The sequence below is a fragment of the Vidua chalybeata genome, chromosome 25, assembly GCF_026979565.1.
Source record: "Vidua chalybeata isolate OUT-0048 chromosome 25, bVidCha1 merged haplotype, whole genome shotgun sequence".
Classification (NCBI taxonomy): Eukaryota; Metazoa; Chordata; class Aves; order Passeriformes; family Viduidae; genus Vidua; species Vidua chalybeata.
Window position 1 is genome coordinate 3,286,191 of NC_071554.1, and position 27,326 is coordinate 3,313,516.

Genomic DNA, 27,326 nt, shown 5'->3' on the forward strand with positions numbered 1-27,326 from the left:
ACCCAGCCGAGTCCCGCCCCAGGCCAGGGGGACCCCGGCGTTCAGGTATTTTGGGCAGGTGAGCAAGCCAGCGCTGCCGCGCTGCGGGATGGCCGCAGGCTGAGTCATGGCTCCCGGCTCAGGTTTGCAGCCATGGAATGCATTCCCATCACAACCGCCCAGAGCGAGCGGCTCTGGCTGCCCCGGGACACCCCTGGCCCTTGGGCGGGGACTCCTGCTGAGGCTGGAATGATCCCGTGCTGGGACACCTGGCCGGCATCCCGGGGCTGTGCCAGGTGAGCCATGCCCCTGGAAAAGGACCTTCCCCCGGGAGACCCTCCCTACACACCCTCACACCTCACGCAGCTCCAGGATTTGGGAGCCCGGGCTCTGTTGAGCCTCTTTGCCGAAGCTGGGAATGGCTTAAAATGTCCCCCTTGGAGGGGGCTCCAGCTGTCCCTGAGTCAGGCAGGAGGGTGAGAGGCAAACCCTCCATCCCAGCGATGGGGACGAAGCGTCACAGCCACCTTGTTCCTCTGAGACAGCCGGGACCATGTGGCAGGAGCAGCAGGAGTCCGAACAGCTGGAAAAACCCCCACTAAAAATTAACATTAATTTATTAGAATACTTATGATAAAAACCAAGAATCTCTTTACATGTGGGTTTGGTTTTTTTTTTTTCCTTTTTATACAAGAGAATTTCCATTGCTTTTTTTCCTCCTGGAAACAGAGCAGGGCAGCAGGCAGGCGCAGGCAGCGATGTGGGCGCTCGCCCCGGTGACGGAGCCCCGCGGACGCCAGATCTGGGCGTCCCAGCGGGATGTGGAGCGGGTGGGATGTGGGACAGGTGCCCACCAAGGCAGCAGGGCAGAGCGTGGCAAGGCACGGCACAGGGAGGGGACAGCAGTCGGGGTCCCCGGGGAGGGGGTGGTGAGCACCCCGTGGTACCCATGGCAAAGGTGGCACATGGCAGGAGCTGGTTGGCACGTGGGGGACAAGGTGACAGACAAAGGACACCCCTGAGCCTGGGGAGGGCTGCAAATCACCAGAACACCCAGTGATCCCTCACAAGCCTTGGGGAAAGATGGGTCCTTCCAGGACTCCCAGCACCCCCAGTTGTCCCCTTGGTGCCAACCTTCCGTATCCAATGTGTCCCCACGCTGGGGGAGCTGGCACTCGGCTCCCCCCAGCTCCTCTCACTTGCAGGGGGACAAATAATCCCCCTGGCACACCCCGGGCCCCATCTTTGGTTGAGGAGCAGCCGCTGCCGCGCTGGCACAGGGCAAGGGGCCGAGGCTGGCGGAGGGTGCCCATGGGGACAAGTGACAGCAGTTCCAGGAGGGATGGAGAGGCTGCTCAAAGCAAGGGGGGTCCCAGCTTCCCCCCTGCATGGCTCTAGAATATTTCTTTGAAAAGACCTGTGATGAAATGTGAGGCCAGGAGGGAGGACCCCAGGCACAGCCGGTCCCACAGGGAAGTTGCCAAGGTGGGGGAGCAGCGGCAGGAGCCCGAGGTGCCTGGGAGGGTGCAGGGGGAGCATGTGTGTGCCAGCCCCGCTGACAGCTCCTGCTGTCCTATCTCTCCGCTCCGGAGCAAGGCCAGGGGGCAATAAAGCACAACAGGGGAGAGGGGAAGCTGTGTCATGGGGACTGACTGTGGAGACCCCCTGGTCAGAGCCAGCCGCAGGTCCTGAGTGGGTGGGCACCTCTGGGAGAGCCCCGTGGGGGCTGTGAGGCACCTGCAAATCCCAATCCTGGGCGGAAAATTGTCCGTCACCCCCAGGCCACGCAGCCCAAGGAGCCCAGGGCATCCCAGGGCTCCTTCCCTGCTCACTGGGGCCAGCCCAGGGCTTGTTGGGCAGAGCTGTCCTGGCAATCCCAGTCCATCGAGGACAGTCTCCCCTTCCTGAACCCAGTGTGTAGTGACAAGAAACCAAAAACCAAAACGGAGAGCAAAGAACGAATGAATGAAGAGAGAGAGAAACGATTTGGAGGCTTTGTGCCAGCAGCTATTGCCCCTTGGGGATGAAGGGCTCCCCCTCCTCGGGCTCCGGCCGTGGGCCGGGGTCGCTCAGGCACCGCAGCATCCGCTGGTTGCTGGGGCTGTCACTGGTCCCCGGGGTGAAGACGTCGTCAGTCCCTGGGGAGGAAGGCTCCTTCACCCGCATCACCAGCCCCTCCTCATCCTCCTCGGGTGAGGGTGGGAGGCCACTGCAGCCCTTGGGTTCCTCGCTCATCAGGTCCACGGACTCGGGGGACTGTGGCGAGGCCGGGTCGATAGTGATGATGGGCAGGTTCTCCGAGTCCTCCTTGGGCTCGTAGGCCAGCGGGTCTGGGAGGCACAGAGGGGTCAGGCAGGGAAGGGGGGGTCTCAGGGGCCCCCGGTGATGCACCCCAGATGTTTGTTTGGGGCTGGGGTGCCTGGGCTGTCTCGCTTATTTCCAATTCAGCTGTGTAATTCCTTTTCCCGATTCCCACACCCCAGCTGGAGCTGCCGGCAGCCCGGCTCCATCGGGAAGGGCGAAGCTGCCCTCTGCTGATGAACCGCCGTCTCCGCAGCCGCGTCACACCCCGACACCCGACACCCTGTCCCCGGAGCGGGAGGGGACAGACGGGACAGGAGGAACCGAGGGTGCCAAAGCGAATGTGCGATGGACAAAGTGGGAATCCAATGGCAACAGGTTTGGGGGCTAAGTGCTCCTGATGCCCTCCCCTGAGGAGGGCTGGGAGGGGCACGGACAGAGACATGGCTGCGTGGATGGAGCGAGCCGAGCTCCGAAGGGACTGCCCAACCTGACTTCCCAGTGAGAATTGTGCTGGGGAGCCAGCTGGGTGCTTCTGCTCGGAACAGCAACCCTCTGGGGCTCGGCCAGATGGGTGTGGGATGGGGACGGTCGGGGCTTGGCAGCCACAGGGAGCTGAGGAGGTGCAGGACAGCGCAAGCTCCAAGGGCTCCAGGTGCCGGCAGTGCCGCTCCTTGTGCAGCTCCCTCCCACCTACCTGAGCCGATGCGAGCCCGGGACATGGTAGGCGAGTCCACCCTGTGCGCTGGCACCGTCAGGTAGTTGTTCATCTGCAACGGGAGCAAGGCACCGTCAGCGGCATGGCCAGGGCAGGCGAGGAAGGCAGGCAGGGAACTGGCCACAGGGATGGGCAGGGAGTGGCAGCGGAACGCAGAGGACACGGGCACAGATCCTCCCAGCCATGCTCCAGGGACTAGCCTGGGGCCTGGGGCAATCACAGGACCCCCAAGGCTTGGGGTCACACTCTGGCATTTGAACCTCAGCCCCCTCCCTGTGCCCACCCAGGCTGGGAAGCCCCCCTGGCCCCTGTCCTGCCCAGCCCTGGCAGCATTCCCGCCCTGGTGTTCCCCCAACACCTTCTGTTCCAGCTGCCGGGCCTTCTGCCTCCGCAGGAGCATCTGGTTCCAGGCTTCCTCGTAGGGGTCAGCCACCAGCGTGTGCCGGTTGTAGGATCGCAGCTGGGAAGAGATCCCGAGAAAAGGAGACGGGTTAAAATCCCACACGGAGAGGGAAAGAAAGGTCACAGCCCCATTCTTCCTGGAGATGGATGAACAGCCACCAGTGGGCAGAGCAGGTCCAGGCAGGCTCGTGGCTCATCCCTTGTGTGACACCACGGGATGCCTGATCCTGACCCATCCTGACCCACCCTGGCCCAACGAGGGTTTAAAGGCTGGGTTCAGCCACTGACCAAATCAGCCTGCCCCTCAGACTATCCCAGCACCATGCCAAGAAGAAAAGCCTCCTGGGGAAGAAGAGTCAGGCCAGGAGCACAAGGCACAGCAGGGCAGGGACAGCAGGGGTGAAGGCCCAGCTGAGGGCGTCTGGGGAGCAGTGTCCCTGCCCCTGCCAGCGAGGCAAAGGGGACACACACAGGGGACACACCAGGGGACACCTCACCCTCTGCCTGGTTTTCTGCAGGTTCGTGCGAAGGATTTTCCGGATCTCCTCCTCCTTGTCCTTGGACAGGGCTGGAAGGACACGCTCTAAAGGGAGGGTCTGGGGGTTGATGTTCCTGCACGGATAGACAGGATTCAGAGCCACACCACCATGGCCACGCAGCACCCAAGGGCTGCTTGCCCTGTGGCCACCAGCAGGGAGCACTCAGGGTGCCACGGGAGGCAGGGAACTCACTGGATGGAGACGGTGGAGACGGCAGAGGGGATCTTGCCGATGCCCCCGCTCTCCACCAGCTCGATCGCCTGCTTCATCTCCATCTTGTGGTAGAAGGCGATGAGCTGGGGCTCCTTGGAGCGCTCCCCCGCGATCAGGCACTTCTTCACATACTTCTTGTTGAAGCGGTTCAGCCTTCCCGGGAACGTGGGAGAGGAGGAGCAGTCACAGGTCAGCCCTGGCCCTGCCCCAGTCCCCAGTCCCAGGACAGCACTGCTGGGCTCAGTGCTGGGTCCAGTTCCACCAGCATGGCTCAGGCCAGGTTTCCCTGAATCCTTCCCAAGCCAGGATGTCTCCACAACACCCAGCACCTGCTGGTACCCACTAGGGATGGTCCTGAGCTCCTGCAGGGACTGCCCACTGGCAGCTCCCACCCTGCCATGGAGTGGGTGCAAGGGTGCAGCCCTGCAGCCCCACTTGTTCCCAATCCAGGGCCATAATTCCCCACAGTGAGTCTGCGTGTGGATGTTAAAGCCTGGCACAGAGCTGTGAAACCTTCTGGGTGGTGACTGAAACCCTTCCCCAGCCACCAAACCTCCCCACTCACTTGTCCTTCCAGTGGTGATGCCCATAGTGACCACAGATATCCTCGATCCCTGTCAGAAGGTGATCCAAGAACTGGAAGAGATGGTCCAAGGTGTGAGCAGCTCGGAGGGCTCTTGCTCAGCCTCTCCCTCCCCTGCCACCCACAGTGACACATGGGGAGGGCACTCAAGGTGTGTAAAATCAGGGCTGTGGGTCCAGGATGGGCTTTGGGAGGGCAGGATGGACCCACACAACCAGGCTTGGCTCTACAGGCACTGGGGGGTCTGGGTCAGAGCGGGCACCGGACGACACAGACAGGGGAGAGCCCTTGCTCTGCCCCCCCTTACCTTGGGCTCTGGTTTAGGGGCAGGTCCCAGTGACAGAGGTGGAGTGGCAGAAGCAGAGAGAGCAGAGGGCTAAGGCAGCACATGGGGCAGCCGGAGCAGCGCATTACCTGCGTGTGGATCTCCTCGTTGATGGAGCGCTTCGTCTCCTGCTTCTTCTTCACAGCCAGCAGATCCACCAGGGGCCGGATGGTCATGCCCTGGGGAGGGGGAGGGGGGTTACATCTCTGCCTGAGGCAAGCGGTGGGAGTGGGATGGGCTCAGCAAAGCCAAACCGCTGTCAGTGTCACTGTGCAGCATTTTGGGGACGTGGGACAGTGACGGGGTCAGGGATGGAGGCTGGGGATGGGCTCCCCGGTCTCCACACGGACATGAAGAGCCCCTTTTCCCTCTGAAAGCACAGCCTGAGTGCCACCAACCTGCACGAAAACAGTGAAGAAGATGACAGTGATGATGGCTGTGAGGAACATGTCCCTCATGCCGAAGTGTTTGTAGTCTAGGAGGTAGCCGAGGGAGAAGGCGATGGCTCCCCGGAGGCCCCCGTAGGCGATGATGAACTGGTCCTTCGGCGTCAGCTTCACAATTCGGAACTTGTTGATGAACCAGGTGAGGACAAGGACACCTGGGGGAGCAGCACAGTCCTGTGTGAATGGTCAAGGATCCCCTCCAGTCCCCAAGAGCCCACCCTGTAGCCCCTCAGGGCTGTGGGTGAAGGTAAGAGTTGTCTGCTCATCTCAACATCCCTGAGCAGCTTCCACCCCATGTCTGGCACAACCACGGCCTCAGCCCCATCTCCCCACAGCACCAACCACCAGCATGGGTGATGCCCACGGTGGAGCAGTGCCACCCAGCCATCTCCAGCCTCCCCACCAAGGCAAACCATCATGGCCCAGAGGGCTGCTCAAGGCCAGGTTGAACAGGGCTTGGAGCAACCTGGTATGGGGGAAGGAGTCCCTGCCCATGGCAGCTGGAACGAGATGGGCTTTAAGGTCCCTTCCAACCCAAAAAATGCCATGATTCTTTTACCACCCCGAGGGCTTTGCCACCACACTGACACTCACCCAACACTCTGGCGATGAGGCAGAAGAACAGCGTGCTGATAACGAAGGTCCAGTTCCAGTAGTGGTGACCAGCCACGGTGGAGACACCGAGGAAGATGAAGATGAGGGTCTCGCTCACACTGCTCCACATCTTGAGGAAATACTTGATGGTGGTGTGGGACTTGTGGGAGATGTTGGCTTCCACATAGGGCCGCATGACCACACCAGCAGCGATGAGCCTGGGGGTGAGGTTGGGGCCCTCAGCAGCCATGGGGACATGGGGACAGCCTCAAGCCCTGGCCCTGCAGCAGCATTTTGTGTTGTGACACCAAGCTCCAGGGCAGGATGGGCCTTGTGAACCACCAGCAAATATTCAGGGCCTCCAGAGAAGGCAACGTGAGGTTTCTTCTTCCCTTGGCAGGGCAGGAGTGAGCACTGGAGCACAAACCCATGGTGTCCTGAGCGCTCAGCCGGCCCTGCCTGCTCCTGTGTGCCCGGGAGAACAACAACAGGCTGCCAGCACCCCGGGATGTGTGGGACAACTCCCCAGACTCACTCCTCTTTTGTGCCTCCTTGCATATCCCAGCCTCACTGGGCCTCACTGGGCATGTACTGACCACACTGGGCCAGCCAGAAGACTGTGGTTACACCCCATAAATCCCCCAGGGGTCCTGGGGACAGGAGGGCACCTCCTCCCCATTGCCAACTCACGCCATGATGCCGGACAGGTGGAAGAGCTCGGCAGACAGATAGGCCATGTAGCTGTAGAGGAACACGAAGAGGGGCTCGATGACACGGATGTGCGAGGTGAAGCGGGACGTGAAGGCAGCGATCACCCCGTAAATGACGCCCACCAAGACCCCGCCCAGCGACACCACGAAGAAGCTGAGGAAGCCGAGGATGATGTCGAGGATGGTCACCTGCTCGAAGCTGGCAAACTCCTCAAAGAGGTGGTAGAGGACCTGGCAGGGAGAAATGAGAGCGGGGTTCAAACTGTCCCTCTGGTAAGGGACAGCCTCACCTCGGAGAAGACCTACCCAGGGACCTCCCTTGGGAGTGTGGCACACCTGAGCTGAGCTGGGTCACTGCTTGGTGACCCTGAGCTGGGTCCTGTGCTTGACCAAGGCTCACTCAAAACCAGCTGCTGGTGCTTTGCTGTGCCAGACACAGAGCCAAGGGGACTGGCTCCCTGTCCTCTGTGCCCACAGGGACACGGTGCCACCAAAGATGTGTCTGGGACAACTCTGCTCTCCAGCTGTGCCAGGAGGGCCTTTGGTCACCAGCCAGAGGCTGTTCCTGTTTACCCAATGAGCAGGTCAGGACAAATCCATGCTGGGGAGCTCCTGACAGATGCAGGGAGATAGAAGAGAAGAGCCCTGCACAGCCCAGAGAAGAACCCAAACCCTTGAGCCAGCTTCTGCAGCTGAGGGAAACCTGAGGGAAAGACTCTGGGCTGTGCTGCCTTCTCCCACCCCCAGACACTGCAGAGATGTTAAAGCACATGTCAGGATGGGAAACAGGATTTAGAGCATCCTGCAGGAATAGCAGCACCTGCAGGCAGGGAGAGGGGCCAGCTCCTGCCTGCTGGGGCCAGGCCCTGGGGCAGGGGCAGACAAAAGCATTCCCCAGGGATGAGAGTGGGGACACAGACCCTGCAGGCACCCCTCAGCTGAAAAATGGGGGAGAAGTGCCTGGAAAAAGCCCCGTGGTGGGACAGAGTGTTCTTTGTCACTAGGAACCTTGTCAGCAGGGGCTGAGCAGCCAGCTCCGGAATGGACAGCTGGGATATGGGAAAAGAGCCAGGAAAAAGCAGTGCGTTAGGAGTCAGTTTAGAGGTCAGCTCTGCAGAGAGGAGAAGGCCATGCTGATGGCCAAGCCAGCACCTGGACAATGATGTCCTTTGGAAAGGGAGCAGGCCTGGCCCCACCTCCCAAAGGTCCCTGCAAAGCTGTGCTGCTTGGAGTGGGGCTCAGGGGTGATCCAGGTGGGATGCTTGCCTGGCTTCAGCCCCTCCAGTTCTCCCCTTTGCCATGGCTGATGTGCTGCTCTCCCACCTCCTGGGAGCTGGAGGACAGCAAGGGTGACCACATGAAAGGAGACAGAGGGAGCAGCAGCTACATGGCTGTGCTGCCTGACCCAGGGTCAGCCCCTCATGCTTCCCCTGGCAGGACAGGCACAGGCACAGCAACTCCAGCCAGGAGAGCAGATTCCCAGAGCCCATGGCACCAAGAGGCTGACTGGGCACATGCCCTCAGCCTCCCCGGCCCACCAAGAGAAAGACTTCACCTCAACCCAACTCTGCAGTGTTTTAAGCCTCTATTTTTAGCTTTGCACATGGACAAGGTTTGGTCCAAGTGGAGCTGCCAGGAGGCACCTGGCAGCTTGGAATGGCCCTGACAGCTGCCACCACCCTGAGATGCTCCTGCACCGAAGCAAACCCCCTTCCCCGGGCCGAGCCACTCACAACGGTGACGGCGTCGTTGAGCAGGGACTCCCCGAAGACCAGGATGTGCAGCAGCTCGTTGATGTGGATCTCCTCGAAGACGGCCAGCACAGCCACCGGGTCCACGGCCGAGATGATGCTGCCGAAGAGCAGGTTGGCCAGGAGGCCGATGTGGTTGAGGCCGGGCCCACCCAGCTGGCACACGGCATACATGAGCCCCCCCAGGAAAAAGGCATTCCAGAGCGTGCCCACCACGGCAAAGATGAGGATGGTGCCCAGGTTCTCCGTGAACGGGCGCAGGGGCAGGAAGTAGCCGGCATCCAGGATGATGGGGGGGAGGAGGAAGAGGAAGAAGATGTCCGACTTGAGGATGGGGGGCTTTTCACCCACCCCTTTGATGAGCCCCCCAACCAGAAGGCCCACCACAATGAGCAGGCAGCTCTCGGGAACGATGCTGGACACTGATGGGATCACATGGAAGCCTGGAGAGAAGGAGAGAGGAGGAGACACATTGGCTACAGGAATGGAGGATGCTGTCTGCAGGGGGACACCCCTGCCAGAGTCGGACCAGTTCCCAGCCCTCCTTGCACTCCTCGTGACCTGTCACTCCTCGTGTGCCTCAGTTTCCCCTCCTGCCCTGCTCTGTCAAGTGGAAACTGCAACTTAACCAGTACTGCTGGTCTCAGGCCAGAACCCTGGGAGTCCCAGCAGCAGGTGACAGTCACCCTTGGGACACCCCAGGGTCTCTCTGTGGACCCCAGGCCAGTGACAGCCCTGCAGCACAGGCAGCTCTCTCCACACGAACAGTCCCTGGCTCCAGCCCTTCCCACTGCAGCACTGATCCTGAGTACATGCAGGCAGTGGCATTTCCCTCCCATCAGACAGCAGCCTGCCCACCAGTGCCACTATTCCCAGTGTGCCAGGCACAGTGCCCATCCCCAGGCATCCCTGGCATGAGGCACTGTGGGATGTAGATGCGAGCGGCTGCTTGGTGGATTTTAGGATGCAATTCTCCTTCCTGGAGGTTTTACATGGCTGGTTGCAGCAGGGACAGGATGCATCCTTGGGGTGCAAGGTAACAGGGAACACATTTCCCCCTTTTCCAATCACAGCACAACTCCAAATGCAGGTGCCTGAGCCAGCCCTGACCCGCTGGGATGACATTCCCACCAAACACCCCCAGCCGGGCATCTGCCAGCACACCAACACCCACAGAAAGATTTTGGGTTCCCTGGATCTCTTCCCAGGCTTTATAATTATTATTTTGAAGCGAGGCATATTTGTTCCCTGGCAAGGGAAGCAGTTTAAAATAAGGAACCCTGCCTTGGCATGCCGTGTTCCTCCGCTCCTTCTGGCCGTGCCATCTGCAGCAATTCCACAACAGATTAAATCCCCTCCAGAACAAGCCAGATCCCCCCGAGCCCGCAGGGCCACATCTGTGCCACGGCCGGCTCATCGCTCCTCCACCTGCACAGAGACACCCCAGCTCCCACGGGAAAAGGCCTCACTTCCACAGGCCCTCCCTAAGGACCAGCAGCCCCCAGCCCAGCCCCTGGGGGGAGGATTAGCCCCCAAATTTCACCTGAGCTGCAGAACAGGCTCCAGCATGGGCGAGCCCAGAGGATTCATCACACCCAAGACTCCAGGAACCATTCCAGCTGCTCCAGAGGGTCCCTGGTGCTGCAGTGATGCTGGAAGGAGTCTGGCTCCTGCCTTGGCTTTGCCCAGCAGCACCAACCCCAGCAAACAGCTCGATGGCCGCAGGCTCGAGGGGAGGCAGGAGGAGCTGGGAACATCCAAACTCTGTCCCAAGGCACCCCCAGCACCCAGGCACCTGCATTCAGGAACTTCCCAGCCCGGATGCGGCTCCTGATTTACCCCCATGGGATTTTTCTTCTTCCTTGGATCCCCTGGAGCCCACACAAGCTCTGAGCACCCCAAGGCAGCCCTGGCATGGAGCTCCCTATGGGAGGGGAGGTGATAATCCCTTTTCCATGCACAGCTCATGCAAACCCTGGGAACCACCGACCCTTCCAGCACACCGGGCAATTTCTGACTCAAATAAGGCTTAAAGCCACACAAGCAGCGAGAAGCCAACAGCAGATCAGTTTTTGCTTGCTAAGTCTGTTCAATCATGAATAAAACACAAACACTGACAATTAAGCATCTCTCACTTCTTCCCCACAGGCCCCAGGATTCCATTAAACTGGAACATTCGTGTGCTGATGGGAATTCAATGGTTTACAGCTTTTTTGTAGGGCCCTAAAAATACACTTACATGGGCTGCATTTTAATTATGCCTTTGATTTCACTGAATCTCAGCCATTTTTTGCTCCCTGCTTGCTCTGCTCAGTATTTTTAGAGCATTCCAGAGCTCATTGGTGCCAGTCTGTTGGTGGGAGCCAGCATCCCACTTTGGGATGGGGGTGACTGATGGGAAGGAATGCCCTCACTGTGGGGATGAGGCCAGGCAAAGGTGAGCTGCTTTTATCCCAGCCCTGTGCCTGAACTTCCCTCCTGGAAAATGAGGAAGGCTGTGGCAGGATGCTGGGAGATGAGGATGCCCAGCCACGGGCACATGCAGGGGCAGCAGAAAGGGGAACAAGCCTTGATAATGGCTTTAAAGATGATTACTATGATAATAATAATAATAATAATAATAATAATAATAATAATAATAATGTGACCCCAGATCTCTAAATCCCCAGCACAGGGCACACACAGTCACCCAAGCTTCCTCTTTTGGAAAACAAACTCCATGGGAGCAGCTCCCTCTCACCAGCACCAAATACCACCAGAACCATTAAAAGAGACACAGCTGAGTTAAACATGAACCCCAGGAGCTTGAGCAAAAACAGACAAGGAAATCCAGGAGATACAGTTCCTATGAAAACAGCTCCTTGCCTACATCAGCTCCCACGTGCCCAGCAAAGCACACACAGGGATCGCTCACTGGTGAACAGCAGTTCCTTGGGTTGGGCAGAAAGAACCAGGGACAGGAATCCCAGTTTTAACCACAGACTGGTTAGATCCCATCCTTCAAATGAAAGAGATTGCAGGCAAGGAGAGCTGGCTCTGACAAAGTTTGTTCTGCAGCTTCTAAGCATTTCTGGTGTTTATTCTGGGGTCAGTGGATTTGCTGGATGGGGAGGGAGGAGGGAAGGGAGCACAGGGCATGGCTGGAAGGGCCCAGCACCTTCATGGTTAAGCTGGATGCTCCTGAGGCTTCAGCCCACATTCCCAAGCACCCACGCAGGGACACAGCCTCGGAGAGCCTGGATGCTTCCAGGATGATCCTGTCAGCCAAGAGGAGGCACGAGAAAGGAGAGTGGTTACACAAACCCCCCGTCCTCCCAGGCTGCCCAGGTTTATTGGAGCAGCTGCAGGCTCCAGCAGGCAAACTCAGAGGAATCACTCAATTATTAACCAGGGTTAGGAGCTCTCCCACCCCCAGGGATTCTGTTCTAGAAGGAGGTGGCAGATGAAGGGTCAGTCTGGGCAAGGGGGCAGTGAAGCCCCCCGGGTGATGCTCTCTGCAGCCCTGGGGACCCCAGACTGGTTGCTGTTTGGGCTGCAGGGTGGCTGGGAGCGGCACAGGGTCTGGGAAGGAGGCACGAGGGGGAGCAGGCATGCTCAGAAGGGCTGCCCTTCTGAAGGACACTGCAGAGAGCAGGGCTGGAAGAGACACGAGTCTCTGACAGCACTGGGCCCCTCCGAGGGCCACTTTAACCCCTTAGGACACCAGGCTGGCAGGGGCCGGGTGGGCCCTGCAGAGGGGCAGCAGCAATCCCAGGTGAGGGATGCAGGCAGGTGTGCACACCTTCCCACATTCCCGTGTGACACAGGCACCACGGAGAGCCCCAGCACGTTGACACTTTGCTGGCTGAGCCCCAAAATCACAGATGTGTCACCAGCCCTGGGGACAAGTGATCCACGAAGCCATGACTCAGCAGCATGCCCTTCTTTCTCCTGTTGAAGGAGCAGCAGGGAGGGAAGGGAAGGAGGGCTGGGCTGGGCTCCAGGGTCTGCAGAGCTCCAAACCCCTGGGATCTGGCTTTCCCACGCTGTGTTTTGGGCAGGTCGAGGATGGGGGTAAGACCCCAGCAGGGTTAAAGCCCTGCGAGGATGGCAGTGACAGAACATTTCGCAACTGGCTCCCAGGGGAAAATCCATCCCAGTCCTCCAGAGTTTGGCTGCAGCTTCTTCCATTTATCCTTCCTCAGAAAAAAAACACAGTGGATTTCTCTGTTCCCTCGCCTGACCAGCAGTTGGCCAAAGATCAGCCAGGCTCTGCTGATTGCTGTGGCCTCCAGCAGGGCCATCAGGGATGTTGGGATGTCTCTGCTGTGCTTCTCCCTTGGAAAATGGAGCCAGATCCAGCGGCTCCCTGCAAAGACAGGGAACAAGGAGAGCAGAGAGAGCTGCACCAGATGTAATGGGGAAGCCTCGAGGGAAGGGGATGAAAATTGAACTTGCTCAAAAGGAATTAAATAGCTGGTGATTTACACCTATAAATAGAGTGAGGCCACGGCTGGTGTCACCCTGCCAGGAGAGGGGGTAAAACCACTGTACTTAAATTACACTCATTGCCTCTCACAAGCTCCAACGTCACCATGTGCCCTGAAATTCCAGCCCCACAGAGCTCCAAGCTGGCTTATTCCCACAGCCATCTCACTGGGAGGGCACATGTGGGGCCATGACGCAGTTTGGGCTTTGCCAAACCCTTTTCTGTTTCACCAGGGAGCAGGCAGAGTTTTAAAGCAGGTCTGGGTCACCCCAGTGCTCCCCTGCAGCTATTTTTGAGTTGGTTTCAGCAGCTTGGGTTGATTTGGGCAATCTTTTAAGCACCCAGTGGCTTCAATGTCCAGAACGGAAAAGCGTTGATTTTCCACCCCAAAATGCCATTTCCTGGTGAGAAGTTGACTTCTTGTTTTTTGTGTTAAGGCACAGGTACAGAAAGTGCTTCTAAGCAAAACAATTTCCTCCAGAACAAAACAAATGTTTCATTCAAGCCTCATTATTTTGTTGTCACTAATTACGAAGCAAAGCCAAGAACCAGGAAGGTAATTAATTTATGCTGCTTTTTGTGAGTCACTGAGTGAATGCAGATCCCACACGAGGGCCACAGAGCCACCCTCCAAACCTCGCCATGGGCACAGCGTGCAAAGCCAGCACACAGAGAAGGGAAAAGCAAAACATCCAGCCCTGATTTCGGGGTCACTACTGAACCCCAAACTCGGGTGGGCAGGGGCTGCAACCAGGCTGGTGCTCAGCACTGGTTAAAAACCATCAGCATCCAGCAGTGCTCCATAGCCTCCAGGCATTTTCAGGAGTCAGGATCAGCTTCCTCCACATGGGATGGGATGAAACCCTGTGGGACCCCAAGGTGCCCAGCACAGCCTGGCTGTGACCCTGCCCAGCTGGATTGCACACAACGTCCCCAAAAGCCATGCTGTCACAGCCCATAGCCATTAGGACCCCTTGCCAGACGAGGAAGGGACTGTTTTATTTCCCCTTGTTGTGACATTATCACCCCTGTGCCTACAGACCTTGCTCGCCCAGCTTGGCCCCACCCTGCAGCCATCCAGCTGCCCCTGGTTTTACCCCTCTTTCCCACCCAGTGCAAACAGCCCCGGGCACACGGAAGGAGCTCCTTCAATAGGAGCCCGAGGGCTGCCTGGTAGAGCCCCAGCCCCCAGCGAGGCAGGTGTGTGTGGGAAGGTGACAGCCGGACCCTGCCTGCTTTGCAGAAGATAAGAACAGGGCTGATAGCATCAGGCCAGCCCTAGGGTGACTCCCAGCCTGAAAGCCACAGGACAAAAAGCAGACTCTGCCAGGTACCAGCCTTGCTGCAGCTCAGCCAAGCAGCCACAACCCATAACTTGAGCTGGCTCCACACAGGAAGACTCGTGAGAAATGGCTTGGTCGAGGCCTCAAGGTACAGGCACATCAGCCAAAGCAGGAGGCCTGGCTAGTGCAGCCCCAGGCAAGAGCCCTTCATCCCTGAGAAACAACAGATGCTCCCCTGCATCACTGTGAGATCACTGAGAAGGGCTGGCGGGCAGGTGCAGCAGGGCTGTGATGTCTGACAGCTTCACTGTCCTCCTGCAGCAGCAGCTCCCAGGAAATTCCCACTGGCAGGCCCTGAATAAATTCTCTGATGGAAAAGGAGACAAGTGCAGACACCTCATCTGAGGCAGCTGGAGGGAGCAGCAGTGCACTTGCCTTTCCCAAATCTCACTGTTCCCTAGAGGCCTCTGGGGAGCAAAGCCTGCACCCCAGGGCAGGATAAACACAGAATAAGCTGCAGCCAGAGCCTCTCTCCTTGGAAGGATGCTGAGAGCTTCCCATGCTCCAGGCACAGAGGGGATGGATGCCAGGGCACCAGCAGGAGCAATGCTGGTATGTCTCTCTGCAAGGTCCAGGTGCCAAGGACAGTTAAGAGATGGTCTGGGGGAGAAGCCTAGGTTGTTCTGTGCATGGAGCCTGTTGGAGAGCAGCTCTTTAGAGCCATTTCATGCATTGCAGCTGCTAATGGTGATAATGGGATGGGGTCTGGTGTGCTGTCAAAGCAGCTGTTTGGGGCAGGGCACGGAGAGAGGAGGGTGAGCAGGGGAGGGGGGGTACAGCTCCTTCCCACCCAGCACCAGCCACTGGCATGACACACCTGGGGACAGGAAAAGCAGCTGAGCCCTGGCACAGACAGCAACAGCAGGGCAAGGGCAAAGCTTCTTCTGGCGACTGAGTGCAAGGACAAAGTCTCTTCTGGTACCTCAGTGCCTGCAACAACATCATGCAGCAATGTGCCTCTGAGCCCAGGCCAGCCACAGCAGGCACTGCCACGGTCCAGAAGGATGCAGGGAGTGCCAAACTGCAAACCCTGGTGATGCAGCCCCCTCCCAGCCATGGGCACCAGCAGAGAAATTCATCCCAAGGATGATGATGGCACTACCATGAGCTTGTCCTTCCCATGTCGGGCTGGACCTGGAGATGCAGAAAGGTCCCCAAAAAGCTGAGCAGCCTGGGGAACAGGACCAGAGGCGTCCCTGCATCCTGCAGCAGTCAGAGCCATGAGCTGCATGCAGATGAGCCCAGCTCCCCACTGCCCCGACCCCCTCCAGGAGCAGCACACTGTCTCTGCGAAGGCAAATCCTGTGTTCCTACACCAGCACACTCCTGGAGGGGTGCAGGGTACAGTGTGTGAGTGCTGCAGGTGCGCTGGGACCCCGTGGCAGCGCTGCAGTGCTGCAGAGCGGGAGAGGACGCAGCAATCCCAGCTCTGAATCATCCGCAGGCACCCTGGATTTCAGCCTGCCAGGATGGGCGGCCCCCCTGCCAGAACCCACTGTGTACACTCAGAAATGAGCTGTTTACACAGGGAATCGACGATAGCACGGACATCTCCTCCCTGGCCCTGATCCAGGCTCAGCACCCACTCTTTCCCCCAGCACAGGGATGGGTGGCTGCTCCTTGATTTGCTGCACCCCTCTTTCCAAACACCGTGGGACAGCTCTGAGAAGCCTGGTGAGCCTCTGGTGTGATCCAACACCCGGCATTCCTCACAGAGCACACACTGCTCAGCCTGCAGCCAAAGAACTGCCAGCCATCTCTCCCAGTTAAACCTCATTGCCCTGACTCTGGGAAGGACTGGGAAGACCTGGAGCAGCAGCCTCCCCAGAGGGGAAGGTGCCCACACACAACCACAACATGCTCTGAGAACAATCCATGGACAGAGGCCTTTAGCACAAACACTTGAACACATTTTTTTTTGAGAGCAGCAAGAGCACGTACCCTGGTTTTATCTTGAAGCACTCACAAGAAATTAACAGATCAATTGGGAGTCTTTTACAGAGCTGGTATTAATTTCCTCCCAGCTGTAAAAAGGAAATGAGAGACAAAAGACATTAAATGGACTTGCCGAGTCCCCAAGTGAATGGTGTGAGAGCTGGCATGAGAACCCAGAAGCTCCCAGTTTCCAGTCCTGTGTTTAGATAACGCTTCTCCTTCACACCAGAAGGGAAGGCAAGGACACTCTGCAAGAAAAGCACATATTAAGAAAGACCTAATTGCCATTAAAGACTGAGAGACCCAGGGCCCTTGGACTGTCACCCCATGGCTGCAGTATTCCAAGTAGGGAGGAAAACACAGAACCAATGAGCAGCGATGGCTTGGGAGACTCCAAGGCTTGGTGCCACCACATCTCGAAAAGTCCTCTTCCAGCCCCAGCTGTGCACAGCTGTGCATGGAGCAGCTCTCCTCCACCTCTCTCCAGGTCTAGAGCTGCCCCATGACAAGATGCCAAACCCACCCTTCCTGCTGAGCTTTGGGACACCAGTCAAGGGTTTGGTGCTCCGGTAACCCCGATCCTGCTGACTGCATTCCTCTAACGGGCATGTTCCAGAGCCGCTCCCAACCCACAGTCTGCAATCACCAAACCTGTTCGGAGCCTCTGGGCAGGCTTCACACAGCTTTCTAGGGCGGGACCGCAAATCTTTACCAACCCATGGCATTCACCCAGGAGAAGCTGGGCACGGAGGCACACGGGACAAACTACCACCCAGATTTCTGCTGCAGTTGTTTCAAGACTCATTTTGACTTTTCCCCACCAGCTCTGGATGGGCGCAGCTCACAGCCAGGCCTGCAAGGCTGGGATCTTCCTGGCACGGCCCATTTACCCTGGAAAAGTGAGTTCTCTATAGGGCAACAGCATCCTCATCCAGGTTTATATCAGCAGCTGGAGTTGCACATTTTGAAGAGGTTTAAGGTCTAGAAAAACTTCTTTAGCTCCAGGGAAAGGGACAGGGAGTTAAACATAACTCACTCTCACCAGCCATGCTCTTTCCAGATTCCTTCAGCTGCTACAAGGCGCTGGATGCCATGAATAGCTGGGTTAGAGGGGTCAGTGCCAGGGGATTTCTGGAATAGAATCCTCCCAGTTAACATCTGCGTGGTGCAAAGGGAGCCTTCACACTGTTGGATGCAGATGGATGCTCTGGAGCAGAAGGGACTCAAGGTGATGCAAAGTGCCTGGTCACCCAAAATAAGGCTCCAGTTGCTCTCCCAGCTCCTTACCCTCGACCGCAGGACACAGCATTTAATTCCCAGTTCCTGCTGACCCTCAAAGCCTTGGGGAGAGTTAAACCTGAGCCAGCCTGAGGTGACCACAGACAAACTCCCCAGGCAGAGCGATGCCAATCGCCCTTCCCAGGAAGGGCAGATTTCCTACCCGGAACACGGGCAGGAAAGACAAACAAAAGCTTTTCAGGAAATAACCTGTTGGTCTCCACTCGGACAGCAGGGAGGAGGTAATTGCAATTAGCACTGATTACTACCAGGCTTTGCAAGCCCAGACAAAGTGACACCACTCTCAGCACATGCCAGCAGTGCGTCCGGAGCCAGCACAAGCACCCAGCCACTGTCACCTCTTCCCCAGCACACAGAGACACCATTGCTGCCTTCCAGCACCATCCCCAGCCACGATGCTTCTCACACCCAGCCCAGGTCCTGGAGCAGCTGCTCTCCCTCCACGCAGCAGCTGAGACAGGAGAGGAGCTGTTCCTTGCAAACTCACCCCCAGGGACCAAGGCTGCTGTGGGAAAAGCGTTCCCAAGGGAAACTGAGGCACTAACAGGGCTGGAAACACCAGCTCTTCTCTTTAAAGGCCTGTGTGTGCTTAAATCTGTGCCCCTGGTGTGTCTGCTGTTAAATCTCCAGCAGTGGGGTGGGAAGCTGCCTTCTCTCCAAATCCGTGATTAAGATTTAGCATGTTGTGACTCCAAAATGCAGAATAATTCCAGGCACTGGAAATAAACTGCTGCCACGGGGTGTCTGCTCTGCAAGTGTGTGTCTTGCACAAGAGAGGGAATTATTTCCGTAGCAGCACCCTCTGTTAAGTGGGATTTAAGTGCTGTCCCTGGAGGTCGATTGTATTGCAACTTTCTGGAGACAAAGACCTCGGATGCTGAGATGTTTGTGAGTCACTCCTGGGCAACCCAAGAAAATGGGTTAGTTCTCTTCTGACTAAAAAAGTACTTTGCATTCTTCAACTTTCCACTCAAAACACCACCCCAGCTTCAAATGAGCCTTAGTCGTGCCCTTCTTTCGCAGGCAGGTTCTGGGAAGGAACCCCAAGAGACGTGGGGTGATGTAATAGCAGATTTTTTACCACCAGAGGTGACACACCACCAGATTCATTCTCACTGCTCCACTCCAAGCAAAGCTCAGCCTTGGATCTTGCCTTTTCCAACAAACAGGCAGCAACGAGTGTGTGCACGCCCGTCTGCTGAGCTTTTAATTTGGTTTCTTCCTTCCCAAGCAGAAACACCTGAGTTCTGCGGCCCTAGAAATGAGCCAAAGAACAGAACACGACAAGATTTAACACACAATTGGAAGACATTGTAAAATCAGAGCAGTCCGTGAGATATCCAACACCATGGGGAACAGATGCTGGGACCTCACTGGAGTGAGAGGATCAACCACCAATATTGGTTCAACTCAAACCATCCCCTGCTCCTCTGCTGCTCCCTTGGAAGCTGTCTGGCCCTAATCTCAGAACACTGAGGTTTGCATCAAACCTACGCTGGCAGTTTTGAGCCCCAAAAGGTGAGAAAAAGCTGCTACTGACTCAGGCAGTCCAGTGAAGATGGGAGGGGATGAGGTGTAACCCAGCTCCAGCTCCACTCAGCAAGGCTGTGTTTTCACAGAGTATTCCATGTGGATTTCGGGTTTTATTTGAACAAATTAGGCCTTGGGGACCCAAATCAGAAGGAAAAAAAAAAAAAAAAAAGAGAAACCAAATGTTTACAAGGCAGCTGCAGTAATTCATCCCCATTATTGCCACAGCTCCAATGATGTTCTACAAAGGACCAAAGGACCAAGCCCTGCATGATCCTGGGACAGGCTCAGAGCCCCCACCACCTCTGCACCTACAGCCAAAACCAGGGCTTGCAGGAGGGAAAAGGGGAAGGACTGTGTTCTGTGTTACAGAAGTATTTATTTGCAAGCCTAATGAGCATCTGGTTTGTACAAGTGCTAGGGAGATATCTGTGTCTCTTCTGCACAAGAGGGACTGCAGTCCCTCTGTGCCACAGGATTGTTGTCACCCCAAGAACAACCCTCTGCCCTCCACCACCACCTGGTTTTCCCTTCTCCCATGTGTAACTCTCAAACCCCAAAGGAGACTACTTAGCTACATTAATTGCAGACAAAAGACTTGTCCTCTACCCCACTAATTCCCAAGGGAACTCCAGCATCTCTGGGGATCATGGGCAAACTGTGGTTGGGTGATTGGGCAATTTGGGAGAAAGGATGTAAACCAAACAGGCCAAATATTGACACGTTCTGCTGTTCCCCCACAAACCATCCCAGGTCACCTGCAGGTCTCAGGGGAGGAACAATTCCACAGCATCTCCCTGAAAGCCAGGCCAGCACCAGTCTGGGCTCTGGCTGCCACAGCACTTGCAACACCCACATCCCAAATTCCACCCGCAGCCTGTGTGGGAAGCCAGCCCATCCCTGACCCCAGCATCAGGTCTCCAAGCCTTTGTTGATAAATGGGATGCAACAAAAGCTTTGGTTCCTGAGGGCCTTGAGGTCCAGAAGCTGCCACAGGCAACAGGGTCCCTGCAGGGAGCAAAGCCAAGGCTGCAACAGAGTGTAATCCTGCCTTAATGGACATTAGGGCTCACCAGGGAGGAATGGCTGTGATTACAGACCTGTTCTGCTTTTCCCACTCCATCACCATCCTGTATTTCACAGCAGGGATCTTTCACTCTTCCAACCATAATTAAACTAATGGTTTTCTCAGATCCATGGAGGGAACAGTTTGGATGTTTTTTAGCTCAGACACCAGCAATGGGCAGATCAGGGAGGAAAAAATAAATGCTGTGGCTGTTCTTTCTGAGATGGCAAAGCAGGGGAAAAGGGAGCCAGAGCATGTGTTTAGGTCATTCCCAATAAGGAAATGGGAATGCAACAAGTCTGCATTGGAAGAGACTGTTTAAATTCATTATCCTGACAATTTACACTTCTGTGACACCAGCTGCAGCAGCACTTCAAAATCCTTTCTGAACAGTCACTCCCCAAGGCCCAGCTCCTCTGAACAGCTCCCTGGGACAAGTGGGGACACTGGGGCGATCTCCGAGCTCTCACCACCACCGTGTCTGCAGCCAGCAGTGATAAGCCAGGTTGTAAGACAAACATTCCTGCCAGGAACGAGACAAACATTTCCCTCTGGCCCAGTGAGGAACCCACCTCAGCCAGTGCTGGATCCAGCAGGAACAGCCCCTTCCCCCTGCCCGGCTCTGCAGATGGCCATCCCAGCAAAGCTGGCCCAGCACGGCCATCTTGGTGCCCAGGGAAGTCACACCTGGGTGGCAGAAGGGCCACAGAGATAACCCCAGCACGCTCATCCTGCACGTCAGACACACGTATCACCAACAAAGCACTTCTGGGAATGTTTCTTTGCTGTGCCATTCCCACCCTTGCAGGTGGCGCTGGCAGAGGCGTCCCCACGCCAGTGGCTTTGCTCTGGGGTGTTTCTGCTGTGTCTGGTCTCAAGATCCAGCTCTTCCATTCAGTGCCACCACCACAGCAGGTTTCCTACCCTGCTTATCAACCCTCGCCCACAGGAATCCTCAAGTTCCTCAACTTGCAGGGCTCTGTAAGACCTCGGAGTGGCCCCTCCAAAAGCCACGATTTCAGAGCAGGGATGTGGGCTGATAAAAACATTTGAAAAGCACCCAAGTGTTTTAGCACCCAAGTGTTTTAGCACCCAAGAGTTTTAGCACCCAAAGCTCACTGTCAGCCAGCAGCCACCAAACGTTCTACAAACGTTTCTCTCGCAATTTTGAAATTGTCTTGTCTCCTCCAGGCGCAGAAGCCACCCCCCATGCCCTGAGCCTCTGTGGGACTCCACAACCCCACCTGCACCCATCAGGTTCTGCCCTTCTTCTCCCAGCTCCTATCACCAGCTCACAGGCCTCGAGAGCTTCCCTAATCTTGCTCCTCTGCAGGTGCAGCAGTGCTGGGGGACCACTGGTACTCTCCAAAGCAGTATCACCAAGCACTGGCGCTGCGCTGGCACGGCAGGCTGAGATGTGATACCAAAACTCCCCAAGGCACCAGCGTGTCCCCACATAACCCGCCCCGGCACAGCTCTGGGCTCTGCTCGCTGAGCAAAGGCTCCGTCCCCAGCTCGTTTTACACCAGCCCAACAGGGACACGGTGGGGACAGTTCCGCGAGTGCCAGGCTGGCGCTGGCAGCCGTCACTCGGTCTGGAGGGGCAAGGAACACCCCAGACAGCAGTGCTGCCAAGGGGGAAGGAGAGACAGAGCAGTGACTCAGTGACAGCCACAGGCTCCAAAGGCAGTGAGCAGTGTCTGGCACACGGCGAGCAAAGGAGCTCAGCTGCAAGCGCTGCCTCATGGGGACCCCCAGCACTGTCACTGGTGTGGGGACACAGGGAGTGATGTCCCCACGCCCTGGGTCTGTTTGAGCTGGAGCTCATCTGCCCCACAGCAGCCCTCAGAGTGCAGAGCCTCTGTGGTGGCTGGAAGGGGGTTGGTAACACCCTGTGCTCTGGCTGCTGCTCACAGCATCACAGCTGCCCCCACACTCACCTCTCACCAGGAGCTGGGGGTGGGCAGCAGTCTGGGAGGGGACACTGCTGGGACTGTCCCAAACTGACCAAAGGGATATTCCACACCACACAAAGCAATGAGTAAAGAGGAAGAGAGGGTGGGCAGTTCCAATTAGGACATTTGCTTTCTGGAGCAGCCACTATGTTCCTGAAGGTACTTCCCAGGAAGTGGCTGGACATCATCTGCTGATGGGAAGTAGAGAATAAATCTTTTGTTTCCCTTTGTTTTCGCACGTGACCTTTGCTTTTTCTTTATTAAACCACCTTTATCTTGAGCCATGAGGATTTTTCCATCCCAGTTTCTCCTGCAGAGGAGGGAAGTGATGGAGCAGCTTGGTGGGCACCACAAGTCACAGAATCATGGAATGGTTTAGGTTGGAAGGGACCTTAAAGCCCATCCAGCTCCTCACCCCCCACCCTGGGCAGGGACACCTTCCACTCTCCCAGGTTGCTCCAAGCCCCGTCCAACCTGGTCTTGGACACTTCCAGGGATGGGGCAGCCACAGCTTCTCTGGGCAAGCTGTGCCAGGGCCTTAGTGCCTTCTGAGTCTGTTATTTCTTTCTCATATCTAATCTAAACCTGCCTTCACAGAACCACTTCCCCCTGTCCTGTTAGGACAGGCCCTGGTATGAAGACTCTCTCCATCTGGGGGAGAGGGACTCCCAGACAAAAGAAGGAAAGGCACAACCCAACTTTCAAACCTTGGACTCAAAACATAAATTTTAGGTTACTTTCTAGTCAAGGTGAAGCCACCACACCCTGCAATCTCCTTGAGCTGGTGGTGGAATGGCCAGGATGCTCCAGGGAGGCTGGGAAGCCATTTGGTGCAGACAGACAACAGGGCATGCCTCAGTGGAAGGTGGCTAATGGAGTATGACTCTCTGCTTTCTGGCTTTAGAAGGAAGGGCCAGCATAGGCTTTGGAGATGCAGGTAGCCCCAGCTCTTCCCCAAGGTTGGTAAGAGCTGGTGCTCACCACAAAGCTCTGCCTGCTGAGCACAGCCAGCAAAGGCACTGCTGACCACAATCTGTTATTTACATTCCTGACTCACTCCTTCCCTTTCCCCTGAAATGAGGACGTATTTACAGTCAAACTAAACATCTCTGGGAGCCACGTGAGCTGAAAGGTCAGCCGTCAGCGTGAGGAAACCAGGTTCTCCTGCTGGGAAATCCCTCAGCTTCCCAACCACTCCCTGGGCACAGTGTGAGGGAACCCTTAGGATACCCCAGCAAAACCTTGGAGAAGGGTACAGAGAGCTCCTGACTGGGGTGTTTTGTGAAGATCTGACCTTCTGCAACAACACAACAGGTTGAGACAATGTCTGGTTGCAACTTGCAGCTGCAAAGGCTTCTCCTGGCAAAGTCAGGCCACCACCAGACATGATCTGCATATAGCTGTAGCTGCCCCTCACTCTTCCTCTACACAGCCTTAAAATATCATGTGAGTATTAAGTAAAGCAGCCAGCACCAGCTTCCCCTTCTCCATGGGGATTAACAAAGCAGGAACAGCCCATGCCTGCAGGACATACTGGGCAGACACATCCCTCTGCACCCTGTCAGGTGAGGAATCCTCCAGAAACCAACATCTCTGAGGCATTTTACAAAATCTGCAGCAAGAGGGGAAGGGCTCAACTCACACCTTTGATCCCCCAAACAAACTCACAGTGAGAGCTGCTGGAGAAAGGACAAATCCCCTGGATGGGACAACGGGAGGCTGCATTTAAGTCTGAAGAGCTGTATAAAGCATCAAGAGCAACAGGGGGAAACTGAGCAACAGGAACAAGGTCAGGTTGCATCTCCTGGCCTGGAGCAGAGCCCTGTATTTCTGAGCTCCTCAACATGGTCACCCTGCACTACCCCAGGGTGACACCCTGAAATGACTCACAGGGTTGAAGACTCAGTTTTGTAGCAACCTGTGTCTCAGTCACCAGCTTCAGCCCAGCAAGGAGGCCTGTGGAGCTGGGGAGAGGCAGGCAGGAGGTGCCGAGCTATCATGCACAGCCCGCACCGCAGGAATTGCTGTTCTTGGAAAAAGAAGATGTTGGTCCCCTCAGGATCACCCTGATGCATCAATAAATGCACACTGACAGTGTGGGGAGAAAGAGGAAGCACTGCAACTCCCGTTCCATTTATCAGTCCCCTTCTCCTCGTCCTGGAAATGGGATGCTGCAGACCCTGTCTGGTTTAGGGAGCCTGGAGCTGTGTGAGCCTCATCCTGCCATTCCAGGTTGTGCTGCCAGCAGTGCCCAACTGTGTAAGAGCTATCCCTTTGTGGAAAAAAGCCTGTTTTTCTGCTGCTGAACAACGCCCCATGGTCCAGGGGGGGATAGATGGGGCTGGGATATGGACATAGAGCAGTGAGATGTTTTTTGCTGCTCACGAGCACAGGGAGCTGTACCTGCAACTTGGGAACTACCTGCCAAGGCAGCACAGACAAGAAACTCAAAACGCTGGAAAGGAGGCCAAGGAAAAGGGTGTCCCAGGACTGCCCTGCTGTCAAGGCCCTGTCACTGCTGTAGGTAAGCTAAGGTGTGGATTTTGGCATAATCAACATCTCCGGAGCTCTGCAGAGCACCTGCCACCTCCAAAGACCTTTGCCAAACTTGCAGGGCAGCCTCTCCTAAAATACACCCCTTAAAACACGCAGTCTTGCATAGTATGTGTAGCATCAAACACCTGACAGTCGGCAGCCACAACTTTTTCTGCAGCACAAACGAGCCCTGACTGCAGGCAAGGGCGGCAGGAGCAGCTTCCCACAGCACCAGTGACGGAGAGTCTGGTGGGTGTCCCCACCACGTCCGTCCATCCCCCCGAGCCGCTGCCCACTCGGGTGTTTGCCAGCAGTTTCCCCGCGCACCCCAGCAGGGCCGCAGGCCATTGGCCCCTCCTTTCTCCTCCAGCTTCCGCACAGATACTCCTGATTTCATCACTGCTCTCCGAGCAGCGCTGAGGGCGCAGTGCAACAGCGGAGCCCTACAAAAGGAGATTTGCGTTCCCTAGGGAGAGGCACCTTCCAGCTGAACGGGCCCGAGGTCATTTTGGGAAATGCCAGGAAGGCAGAAACCCCATGATTCCCACCTGGTTCCACCCTGTCCTGACTGCTTGTCTCCCAGACAAGCCTCCAGGTCTGAGGTGTTCTCACTCCTCTGCCTCCACGTAAATAAAGCACTCAGGAGGATTGTGGAAATGGGGCTGCACCTGCCTACGCACACTCGCAGCGGGCTGGGAAGGGGATGGGATATTTTGAGGAGTAGCTGAGCAGGAACTATCTGAACTCCTGGGGGTCTCTCAGACCCCTCCAGACCAGAACAGGGCATGGTTTACAACAGGAACCAGCTTTTAAAAGCTCCCAAAGCAAGATTTCCCTCAGCAAGCTGGAGCGCCCCATTTATTAAACCAGTGATGGTAACTGAGGAGCAAAATGAAGGAGTGCAGAGCTCCCATCCCTCCTCACCTCACCTGCTCCAAAGCAAACATTTCATCTGTCCCCCTGGCTTTATTACCAGGGATGGGACTGGGGCCAGCTCAACCTCTGCACTGCCAGAGGCTGGGGACAGCACAGCAGGTTACATCATGTCACAGGTTTGGGCTAATTCGGCTGGTATTGATCCAGCTGCAGAAGTTTGGAAAACACTTTGTCAACAACCCCAGCCCTGGCAGAGTGATGCTTTCCAGAGTGGGTCATCCCAGCGGGTGACTTTTCTAGTCCTGAGCCGCTCTCTTTAATGCGGGAATCTCAGGATGCTTTGCAGCAGAGGCAAACCCACCCTGGTTTGCTGTGGAGGGGGAGGAAGGGGAGGCTGAAGCACCGGGAGGTTTTTGAGTGACTTCTCCAAGGTTACAAAAAGCATCTGTGGTTTAGAGAGGAAGTGAGCAAACTGGGTGCTTCCGCCCTGAGTGTCAAAGGGAGGAAAGCAAACCTGGTCCAAGCAGGGGTCAGGAGCATCTCCAGGCACGGAGATGAGAAGTCTGTGGGAGCAGAGGGACTGGGATGCCGCTGTCCACCAGGCCCAGGACAGAGACCCAAGGTCGTGGGGAGAGCAGTGCCCACCCCGGCCCAGCCAGCCTGGGAGGCTCGCAGGTGTGCAGATTTTGCCCTGGGATGTTTGGGGTGGTCCCACCCTGGAATGTTCAGAGGGGTCTCTCCCTAGGATGCTCGAAAGGATCCCTCTGTGAGATGTTCACAGGAGTCACTCACTCCTTGCGGTGACTGGGGGTGTCTGTCCCACCCAGCTGGGGGGTCCTGCCCTGGCTTGCCCAGGGGGTCCCACCCCCGGATGCTCGGCGTGTCCCTTGTGGCAGATGCTCACGAGGGTCACTCTTTGTGATGACTGTGGGTGTCTGTCCCATTTGCCCGGGGCATCCCGCTCTGTGCTGCTCCGGGGGTCCCTCCTTCTCCAGGCCACCGGCGGCCCCTTCCCAGGCCCTCTCCCACGGACTCCCCTCACAACGCCGCCCACCTACCCAGCTTCATGAGGCAGGCCAGGAGGATCCAGAGGGAGATCTCGAAGGGGATGCGGACGTGCGTGTAATCGATGCCGATGACCGGGAAGGCTTTGCGGGGCTTGGTGTGCCCCTCTCCCGAGCCGTTGGCCGGCTGCTCCTTGAGCGGGTGGATCTCCTCGGGGGCGGCGGGGGGCGCGGGGGTGAAGCCCGGCACGTCGCCGCCGGGCAGCGGCGCGGGCTGGCCCTCGGAGGTGAGCATGGGGTTGGCCTGCAGGACCTGCCCGGGCAGCAGCGGCCCCAGCAGCAGCAGCGCCCAGGGCAGGGCGCGCAGGGCCGCGGCGCCCATGGCGGCAGGCGAGGGGCGCGGGCGGGCGGGGGGCGGCGGGGCCGCCGCGGCCGCGAGGGCTGGAGCCGCCCCGCCACAGCCCGAGCGGAGCTGGGGCGGCCGCGGCGCCGGGCACGGCCCACAGAGCGGGCGGGAGGGACCGGCGGGAGGGACCAGCGGGGCGGGGGCGGCGCCGGCGGCGGGAGGCGGGAGCGGGGCGGGGAGCGGGACGAGAGGGAGGGGAGGGGAGGGGAGGGGAGGGGAGAAGGGAGAGGAGTGAGGGGAAAGGGAGGGGATGGGGATGGGAGCGGAGTGAGGGGAGAGGGAGAGGATGGGGATGGGGCCGGGGCCGGGGCCGGGGCCGGGGCCGTGGCCGTGCTCGTGCTCGTGCTC

At 57.2% G+C, this 27,326-nt stretch overlaps 1 protein-coding gene across 1 annotated transcript; it reads right to left on the reverse strand.

Annotated features, from left to right (window-relative positions):
* Nucleotides 1–578: 578 nt before the first annotated feature.
* SLC9A1 (solute carrier family 9 member A1) lies at nt 579–26,966 on the reverse strand. The gene is made up of 12 exons (XM_053964685.1): nt 26,627–26,966; nt 8,544–9,004; nt 6,791–7,041; nt 6,101–6,318; nt 5,459–5,661; nt 5,150–5,239; nt 4,718–4,788; nt 4,132–4,305; nt 3,898–4,012; nt 3,357–3,458; nt 2,978–3,050; nt 579–2,309 (listed from the first exon to the last, which is right to left on the reverse strand). The coding sequence occupies exons 1-12, from the start codon at nt 26,952–26,954 to the stop codon at nt 1,987–1,989; spliced, it is 2,409 nt and encodes an 802-aa protein (XP_053820660.1). The 5' UTR covers nt 26,955–26,966; the 3' UTR covers nt 579–1,986.
* Nucleotides 26,967–27,326: the final 360 nt, after the last annotated feature.

Excerpts from the sequence above, each read along its gene's own strand:
- SLC9A1 (XM_053964685.1), bottom strand. The coding sequence starts at position 26,954 with ATGGGCGCCGCGGCCCTGCGCGCCCTGCCCTGGGCGCTGCTGCTGCTG. Across the intron at positions 4,306-4,717 it reads CATCACCACTGGAAGGACAA|GCTGAACCGCTTCAACAAGA; the intron begins GTGAGTGGGGAG and ends GTTCCCGGGAAG. Across the intron at positions 3,459-3,897 it reads TGCAGAAAACCAGGCAGAGG|CTGCGATCCTACAACCGGCA; the intron begins GTGAGGTGTCCC and ends ATCTCTTCCCAG.